The 10,135-nt window shown below is 37.7% G+C and overlaps 1 protein-coding gene across 2 annotated transcripts; it reads left to right on the top strand.

The window, feature by feature from the left end:
- The first annotated feature begins 8,489 nt into the window (after window positions 1-8,489).
- On the top strand, window positions 8,490-9,591 carry LOC133853798 (uncharacterized). Of its 2 annotated transcripts, none has more exons than XM_062289821.1 (3): window positions 8,490-8,633; window positions 8,750-8,898; window positions 9,363-9,591. In XM_062289821.1, exons 1-3 carry the CDS (start codon window positions 8,628-8,630, stop codon window positions 9,379-9,381), a joined length of 174 nt encoding a protein of 57 aa, XP_062145805.1. In that variant the 5' UTR covers window positions 8,490-8,627; the 3' UTR covers window positions 9,382-9,591. The 2 variants fall into 2 exon arrangements, with proteins under 2 accessions (XP_062145805.1, XP_062145806.1); XM_062289822.1 differs by having other exon boundaries at window positions 8,750-8,902.
- The last annotated feature ends 544 nt before the right edge of the window (window positions 9,592-10,135 follow it).

The raw sequence follows: 10,135 nt of genomic DNA, 5'->3' as shown, positions 1-10,135 counted from the left end.
CAGGCCACACCAATCAATTGGGGGTGGCCGTGCGCCACCCCTGGCCCCATTTGAGGTGGCTCGTGCGCCACCTCAAAGCAGGGGGTGGGCTTCGAGCCACCCTGGCGCGTGGCCACCCCATGTCCATGGGGGTGGTGGTGCTTTGTTTTCTCTGTATTGGGTCCATATTGTATTACCTTTTTGGGGTGGTTCCTCAGTAATGAAGACGATACTTTGTTCAAAAAAAAAATAGATCCATGAGGGTGGCGTTGGTCACTTCTGGGGTGGCTCATGTGCCACCTTGGCCCATGGTAGCCGCAAGAGGATCCTTTCCAGTTGAGTTTCAACTGGAGATGAGCGAGTTAGTTATATAGAAGGGTGTTTTTGTAATTTTACATTATGTGAAATTACAAAAAAGGATAATTGCACCATTTGTCCTTGTGGTTGGCTCTAATTGCAAATCACTCCCTGTGGTAACAAAATTAAATGGGGGTCCCTCTGGTAAACCATAATAACAAATAGGTCCCTGAACGTATTTTTCGCCAGCCATTTGAACAGTTGCTGTTACCCCGCCACGTCAGAATCAATTAGAGGCCGACACGTGTAATTTTTTTAAAAAAAATATTAACACAAATGTTTGATTTAACACGTCAGTTTTGGGTTGTACACGTATGACACACGTGTCATTTTTTTCCACATCAGCTACAGTAACTTTCTAGGGTTTTCATTTTTTTTCTTCCCCCAAACTTAACCATCCGATCTCCCACTGTCCAACTCTCATCGCTCGACACTCCCTCTTCCTCACCAGTCACGCTGGCCACCCACCCATTTATTCCTCACGAATCACTCCGGTCACCATCCATCCCTTCCTCAAGAGGTGCACCGGTTACCCATCATCTTCGTCAAGAGTCACGCCCGTGAACCAGTGGGCATATTAGAGGTAAGCAACTTTCTCATTTTTTTTTTGTCGATCGTCCTTGAAACTTCTGACTAGCCTGTTTAGATGGGTTGGAGATAGATCGACCACTATTGGGATTAAATAGATGTTGGAGATAGTGGGTTTCAAAAAAGTTAGGGTTGTCGGTTCTTTTTATATCTCTTGGTGCCATTTGTGGGGCCTGTTTTACCCATTTGTTTGTCTGCATGCATAGGATGGTGGGGTTTGTTTTAGCTCTTTCTTTGTCTTCATGCTCGGCTATATACTGTGTGGTCCATAAAATACGATAGTGTGTGGTCCATTACCTATTGAATACAGTGGTTGGGTGATTGTTCCTTGGCATTATTTTTTCCATTACCTATTGAATACATGGTTTGAAACATGGTTTAGGGTTTAGATATATGCTAAAGATATTTTTTGCTAAGTAAATGATGGAATGATTATGGAATAGAATGAATTGTTGTATTGGAATGAAATGGATTACAATGGATAAGATCAATTCGAGATGATTAGTCGCCCATTAACAAGCTACAAGACTAAGCTAACTATTAAAACTCAAAGGTTCTAATTGAATATTCCAAGATAGAGTTGGGCCATTTATACACAACCTAGTGAACAATCCACTAGATTCAATTACAACTACTAGCCCAATATGTTACGACAACCCAACTAAACCATAATTTATTACAACAACCCAACCCAACCCAACCTAATTTGTTATAATCATAATAAAAGTTGTAATACCCCAAAAGGAATTCTTAAGTAAAAACCATGTTCATTTTTAGGCTTATAGATAAATTGAACTCTTAAGTTATCTATACAACTCTTAAGTCTATTTCAATTTGAACTCTTAAATAAATTAAACAATTGATCATTTGGGAATAAATTGAACTTTTTAGCATTGCCAAAAGAGTAGCTTGTTTTCATTCTGGTTAGATATCTTTTTCATTGTGAGGGTTGAGTTTCATTTAATATTTGTCTCTTATGTTACGATTCTTTTATATGAACAAGACTTGTGTTTTGATTTGTAAAGCATTTGCTAGAGTCCATACAAACTAGAATTCAAAGTGATATATTTGTCATTAATCTAGTGTTTTGTTTACTTTCATTCTGGTTTATGTATGATGAATCCTAATAATCTAATGTTAATTTTTATACTGTCGTAGAAATGGTAAGAGTTCTCATGTACCATGGTGGTCACCCCGAATATCTATGCATGTGTAATGTCAGAGGCGAGATATATGACGATGGAGAGATTGACGAAGATGTATTATCGATTACGGTTTGGGAAAGTAAGCTACATGAGTTGGGGTACAGGAATTGTAGTGATTATTGGTATAAGCTTGATGACGAGTGGTCAGTCAATGGCCCTAGTCACATCCGTAATGATAGTGATATTATCACTATGATTGATCGGATACTAACAAAAAATAGAAGCGTCTTGCACTTATATGTCGATCGCCAAACCGACATGCCTGATTTAATCGACCCAACCAAACAACCAGCTGATGTTGAGATTTTAAGGGTTGGGGATGAGGGAGATTTAGGAGATGCTTATGTTGAAAAAGGGGTTGGAGAGGATGAAGGGGTTGGCAAGGACTCATATGATGAATTTGACGATCCTGATTATGAAGCTGATGAATTGGATGAAAATTTAACTGGATATGAGACAACTGATGCTGAGGATGAAGATCTTTATACATAGTTACGAGAGGTAAAAGTAAAGAGGATACTCATGAAAAAATTGATTGGTTTAAGGTAGGTGCATTCTCCAATGCACATAACAAGGATGCCATCTCATCTGATTCTGCTGATAGTGAGAGGGAGATGGAGAGTTTATCATCAAAGTCTGACGATGTGAATGCTTCTCAAACTCGGGGGAGGTGCAAGAAGAAGATAAGATACCGGGACTTCACTGAACATGATTTGAAAGGCAAAATATTCCTAGAAAAAAGGCTCTGATTTCCAACTACAACAATGTTTAAGGTTGCCATTAAGAATTATGCCATTCAGAATGGGCTTGATTTTGTGTACCATCACAATGATAAAATACGGGTGACAGCGGCGTGCAAATTGAAGTGTGGTTGGCGGATACATTTGTCACAGTCAAACAAACGAGATGCATTTGAAATTAAAACATTCGTCCCTATGCATAACTGTGGCACCCATCATGAGAACAAAAAAGCCAACATGTATTGGATCGCCGAGCAATATCTTGAGAGTTTTAGAGACGATCCCACATAGACTATACATGCTTTGAGAGAGCGAGTTAAGAGGGACTACTATATTAAAATTTCAAAATGGGTTGCCTACCGAGCCAAGACGATTGCCATGAAGAAGGTGTATGGGAGTGAGGTTGAGCACTACCAAAACAGTCGGGACTATGCTGCAGCTGTGCACAAATGGAATCCGGGCAGCATGTGTGGTTTGTTAAAAAATGGCAATCATTTCCATAGGATGTTTGTATGCTTGGATGCATGCAAGAAAGGCATGATTGCTAGATGTAGGCCGATGATTGCCATTTGAAGGGTCCATACAGGGAACAGTTACTGTGTGCGGTAAGCAGGGATGGGAATGATGACATGTACCCAATTGCTTATGACGTTGTAGAATCCGAGTGTAGAGACTCATGGACATGGTTTATGGCTAGTCTCCTTGATTTCCTCGGCCCTATCGAAGAGCATGGAGGGGTATTTATGTATGATCATCAAAATGTGATATATTTGAACCATTTTTTTCAATTGCATGTTTTTTGAAAAAAGTACTATGCTAATGTGATATATTTGTCTCTTTTGCAGGGCCTCATGGATACATTTGATACTATGTACCCTGGGGTTGAACATAGGTTTTGTGTCCAACATCTTCATGCCAATTGCAAGCAGAAAGGGTGGAAAGGAAGAGCATTTTAAGGATGAATTGTTTGGAGCCGCTAGAGCCACAAATGAATCGGATTTCAAATGGCACCTGAATGTGATTAAGGGTATGAGTCAAGAAGCTTTCGATTATTTGGAAAAAATTGATCCTAGAAGTTGGTCAAGGCATGCATTTGGAACCAGTGCCAAAATTGATATGATCTCCAATAACATTGTTGAGTCCTTTAATTCATGGATTAAGGATGCTATAGACAAGCCACTCATAACCATATTGGAGACAATTAGGAGACAGTTGATGAATAGGTACCACACTAAAAGAGAATGAGCCAGTCAAGCCATTAATGGGATTTGTCCAAAGATCCGAAAAAAGCTAGAGAGGTCTAAAGATCTACAGAGAAACTACATTTGTGAATGGCGAGATGGGGCAGTGTTTGAGGTAGAGAACTGCTACGGTTCAAGGAGGGTGGTTAATATTGAGACGATGACATGTAGCTGTGGTAGATGGCAGCTTAATGGGATTACGTGTCCTCATGCATGTGCTGCCATTTACGCTGATCGGCGTAATCCAGAAGACTTTGTGCATGCGTGCTACCGGTATGATACGTACAAGAAAGCATACGGTCCTTCAATCCATCCAATGCCTGAGCCTGAGGAATGGCCAAAAGTTACTGTTGTCACCATTCTACCACCATTGGTGAGAACTCAACCCGGACGCCCTAAAAAAGTTAGGAGAAGAGATGTGGATGAGCCTCAACATCCGTATAAAGTTACAAGGCAAGGGTATGATGTTAGGTGTGGGAACTGTGGGTTACTTGGCCATAATGTCAAGTCATGCCACGGGCCATTGAGGCCTAACCGTAGGACATATAAGAAGAAACCTAGTAAAAAGAAAATAATTGTAAGGATTACTGTTTTGCTGAATCATTTATATATGTTATGTTTAGCTATTTGTCTCAATCCTTTGTTGATGTATATTGTTTTTTCATTTAGGGAAATGTGAGTAATGATTCGGTCTTGGAACCAAATGCAACTGGAACAACCAACATAACGGGGCAGCCTAGTCAGCACAGTGAAGTGGTAGGAACTGTGACGACAACTTTTGCTAATCTTTTTACTATATTGGATAATACTAATTGATTTAAAACGTTGTATAATTTTTTCTCATTTAGGGGAATGTGAGTAATGATTCGGTCTCCGAAGCACATGCGACTGGAACATCCAACATAACATGGTAGCCTAGTTAGCATAGTGAAGTTGTAGGAACTGATTTCACCAATTTCGGTTATGGGGTATTAGTTGGATCTATATGGGGAATTAGGTTGCATGTGAATATGTGTTGCAGCTCTCCATTTGACCATGTTGATTTTGAGTTCAATGCTGGATATTTCCTTTATTTTCTTTGAGTTGGATCTCATCATAGTTGCTATCCAAGGGTTTCAGTGTTTAGTGTTCAGGGGGATGGGGAAAACTTTTTTTAATGTGTTTTGTTGTTTTTGATTGAGTATAATGTTGTTGTGTTGTTGTTTTTCCTGCAGGGTACTGTCACAACTGCTAGGGGTTCGCAACATGATGGGGTGCAGGAATGGAGTAACATATTTTGTGATTGAGTATAAATGATGGAATGATTATGTTATTGTTTTGTTGATGTTTGGTGGTATTTTGTCAGAAACAATATGATAGTGTTTTATTGATGTTTGGTGGTATTTTGTTAGGAACAATATGATGGTGTTTTGTTGATGTATTGTGGTATTTTGTAAAAAACTATACTGATGGTGTTTTGTTGATGTATATGAGTATTTTGTTAGTAACCACACGATGCTGTTTTGTTGGTGCATAGTGGTATTTTGTTAATGTATGATGTATTAAGGATTCTATTGACATTAAGGTAAAGTGTTTAACTCAACTCTGGAATGGCCAAAAGGATTATTTTGATCTTTGTTCTTTGGATGTTATTTTTAGAATTTAGAGAATATAGATGTTAATTGGTCTGTATGTATGAATTTGAAAGCTGAAGATTGCACAATGTATCCAACTCTAACAAAACTTCACCCAGAACCAACTTTCTCAAGCATTTTCCATAAGTGATTGTCACCCTTTTAATATGAGTATGTCAAATAGGTCTTTCCTTTAGTGGTTAACAGTATTCTCATCATATACAACCTTTGATAATACCAATTTCAAGTAGTGACATTTTACATCCTTAAGGTTCATGAAATAAAATTACAACTGATGACATATAACAAAAGCATTAACTACATGAACAAAGGTAATCTAAAACTAACACATAAAACCTAACAAAAGTGTAACAATTAATCCCCACGACACAAACAAAAAGACATTTAATCGCTTCTCTTTCTTCGCTTGTTTCCGACGTTCATCTTCCATGGCCTTAATCCTCACCCTCATTTCAAATACAAGCTTGCCGCCATGTTCACAAAGGCGTGGTTCAAACCATTCAAAATACTTGCAATGTTGGCCTTTGTCGTATTGACCGCGTCCAAAGAACCGTCTCCCTGGATTTTTTTTCCGTCCATGAAGTCCTTAGGTATGTTTTCATACCACAATAGCATTCCCGCAACGACTCTTCATTGCCATTTCCCAATGATGACCAATTCGATGACATCTAAATCAACACACAAATGATTTCAATTAACAAAGGGGTTCCAATTCCATTTCCATTCTGTTTCTCATTCTAAACTAAACTTATATCTTTAAAAAATAACCAAAAAAAAAAAAATTATTATGAGTTTGGTCAGATAAGTTTATATTGCAGATCTAAACTCACTTATCTCCAACCCATCGAAACAGTCGTGAGTTTTCTAGACTATACCTCCAAATTTGGTAGATGAAGACACTTTCAAAATTCTTATAAACCGAACTTACAAACATCAAGAATGTTCAATGTGTAAGAACTTATATTAAAAACATCAATGGAAGTTACTTTGCACTGTTTATGCCCACTGGTTCAAGAACATAAGTACTTCAGATATTTTTAACATAAATTTTGTTGTCTGATGTTTTCCACTCATATGCTATATTCCCATTTCCAAAAAATGGATCCCAAAAGCTTACAAATAAATTATATGTTCACAACAATAGGCGAAGCGATTAACATGTCTTAGGAAATTCATATTCAATAGGAGATTGAAAAAAAACGCAAAGGAAGGAAGGTCGCTTACCTCTAAGTCCAGCAGTGCTCGAACACGATTGAAAGGTTTGTCAAGGAGATAGGTGTTGACCGGCGGGTTGCTTACCTCTGATTCCGGCGGTGCTTAGCAGATGGTGAAATACGTGGTAACCGGCGTGACTCTTGAGGAAGAGATGGGTGGTGACCGGCGTGATTCGTGAGGAGGAAATAGGTGGGTGGCCGGCGTGACTCGTGAGTGGGTGGGCGGCATGACTAGTGAGGAAGAGAGAGTGTCGGGCGATGAGAGTCGGACAGTGGGGAGAGCGGATGGGAAGCAGAAGAAGGGATTAACCTATCAGGGGTTAAGTTTGGGGGAAAAAAAATAAAAGAAAACCTTAGAAAGTTACTGTAGCTGACGTGGAAAAAAATTGACACGTGTCATACGTATACAACCCAAAACCGACGTGTTAAATAAAAAATTTGTGTTAATATTTTTTTAAAAAAAATTACACGTGTCGGCCTCTTATTGGTTCTGACGTGGCGAAGTAACGACAACTGTTAATATGGCTAACGAAAAACATGTTCAGGGACCTATTTGTTATTATGGTTTACCAGAGGGATCCTCTATTTAATTTTGTTACCACATGGAGTGATTTGCAATTAGAGCCAATCACAGAGACCGATGGTGCAATTATCCCTTACAAAAATACCCTCCTGTATAATTAACTGGCTCATCTCCAATTCCATGGTAGCTGCCCCTCCCAAGTCCTGAACCATTTTTTTTTTTTTTAAGAAAAATAATTTTGAAAATTTTAGGTTTTTAATTTTTGATATATTAATAACTTTTTTTTTATTAAGAGTGACAGGTGTTACGTTTTTATTAGGATTGATGTGGCAACATAACGGATTCTGTTAAGTTTGTGGACGGAAAACAATTTCAATGAGTAATTTGTAATTTTTGCATACCTCAAGGACCTTATAATTATTTTTTATACCACATGGAGTGATTTGTAATTTAGACCAACTACATGGACCAATGATGCAATTTTTTTTTTTTTTTTTTTACTCTAAGAGTTAGAGTTAAGTGTAGTAAATTCAACTAATTATAAGTTAATTAGTGTGAAGATACTACGAATAACAAATTGGATGAATTAAATCCTTATAAAGCAACACAAGACATTACAAAGTCATCTCTACACTGCAACCAAATAGAAACCAAAATTATGTGTAACATTTTAAGTTAATTAATTTTGGGGGTGTTACAGGTGTAGTATGTAGTTACATTTTTTCTTCTTTTATTTTTTTTAACAAGGAATGGTTTAAGAATTGATTGAGATTACCTTATAAGTATTGTAGAATAATTATAGAATAAAAAAATAATTTTCAACAGTACTAGTTTAAAAAACAGACACCAGCAATTTCAAGGTCCGAGGCGAGCCCAAATTTGGGTTCATTAAGTTGAGATCTAGCCCGGTACTGAATAGGCTGGGCATGAGGCCCACTTTGGACGAACTATCAGTCCCATTAATTTATAATGGCGGTGACTGTCACGTTTGCCACGTGGCGAAACGTGGTTGTTGAAGAAGCTCACTGGAGTAATCTCACAGGAGAGAGCACCCAGATCACTCCGGTGGTAAGTCCCTTTTGTCCCTCTCCGTTAGAACAAACTCAGACACATCGAAACGTTCTGTTTAAGCTGGACAATCCAAACATGCCTGTAAGTCTCTCTCTCTCTCTCTCTCTCTCTCTCTCTCTCTCTCTCTCGCTTAGATCTCGTACACAAAACATTAGGAAGGTATTCAGTGAAAGTTATATTTGGGTGATGATTTGCAGTTCAAGAGGTTGATAGAGGTGGAACCGCCGAGCCCGCTGAGATACATAATAGGAGCGGCGCTCATGATGATCGGAGTCGTATTACCCGTCGGATACATGATGTTTCGGAACAAGCGTGTCCCCACCTCTTCCTCTTACTCCAAACAGACGTAGGTGTGCCTTTTACAGTTTTTTTTTTATTTTTTATTTTTTATTTTTTTTTCCTCCCTCACGGTTATTCATATTAGTGAAATTGTACGATTTTCTCTGAGCATATATCAATTTGGTCCAGAATTGTTCAAAAATTCATAGATTCGTATTTGGGCCGAACTGGGAGCAGGTTGAAAAAGAAAGTAAATTTGAAAAAAGAAAAAAAAAAAAAAAGAACAGAAAAGAAAAGAAAGAAAAACTCCCACTTGACTGTGATTAGATTAGGTAGTTTTTTCAAATACGGGGGACTACAATAATATGGAAATTAGATTCAAGATTTTTTGTAATTTTCTTTAGCTCCTTTTTTCTTCTAAAGAAATCAAATCTAGGGTTAGTAAATTTATTTGATTTGATTTATTTTTTATTTTTTGGCTACCAAATTGGAATAAAGTAATTGAAAGTTTTTGTTTATTGCTATTTCCAGGAACAAAGTTTTGATATAGAGAGACTGAAAAATGAGAGCTTCAGATTCGATTTGTGGATTGTTATGTATGAAGAAGATGAGAGAGGAAAACGATTTAACAGATCCTCCAAGTACACATGTAAATTCATTGAAATTCCGATTATGTTATATGGATTGTTCGGGAGTCTGATGTCCTATCTACCAAATGGTATGTGTGGATTACAATTCAATTTTCCTCGTTTGATGTTTATTTTGTACTTGTGTTTACCAGGATAGATTTGGTCCATCTTTATGTCTTGGCATTTTGAGTGACAATTATATTGCCTTGGCTTAATTGTCGATTAAGCCATTGCCATAAGTTAGAATTAGTGTGATAGGATTCTCGAACCTTCCCCAATCTTCCTCTGATTTCCCAAAGCTTGGTCGCAATGTTAGTTTCCTTCTATATATCATTTGCTTGCAAGTTACGCTTGGCTTGACTGTCACGCCTTTTCAATTTCCATAATCAAGCTTGATTTTCTCCTATAAAAGGCTGTAGATGCCGTATGGCAAATCATGTTCATTCTTTTTCCCATGCATGATGTGTATATGCATTTTGAGGTGTATTTGAATTCTGTTATGGAGTTAAGCGACTGAAAAACCGGGGAGTCAAATTACCATGGGGGAATTTTTAATTTTTTTTTGATAAGTAATAAATTAAAATTACCATGGGGGAATTATCATTAGGAGCATTGTAAAGGAACTTTCAAGGACTTTTTCAGTTGATCTTATTGTGTAGTTTTTGTCTGGTATTT

The sequence above is a fragment of the Alnus glutinosa genome, chromosome 13 (genome assembly GCF_958979055.1).
Source record: "Alnus glutinosa chromosome 13, dhAlnGlut1.1, whole genome shotgun sequence".
Taxonomy (NCBI): domain Eukaryota; kingdom Viridiplantae; phylum Streptophyta; class Magnoliopsida; order Fagales; family Betulaceae; genus Alnus; species Alnus glutinosa.
Note: the sequence above shows the minus strand (reverse complement) of the source record. Positions and strands in the feature narration are given on the sequence as shown.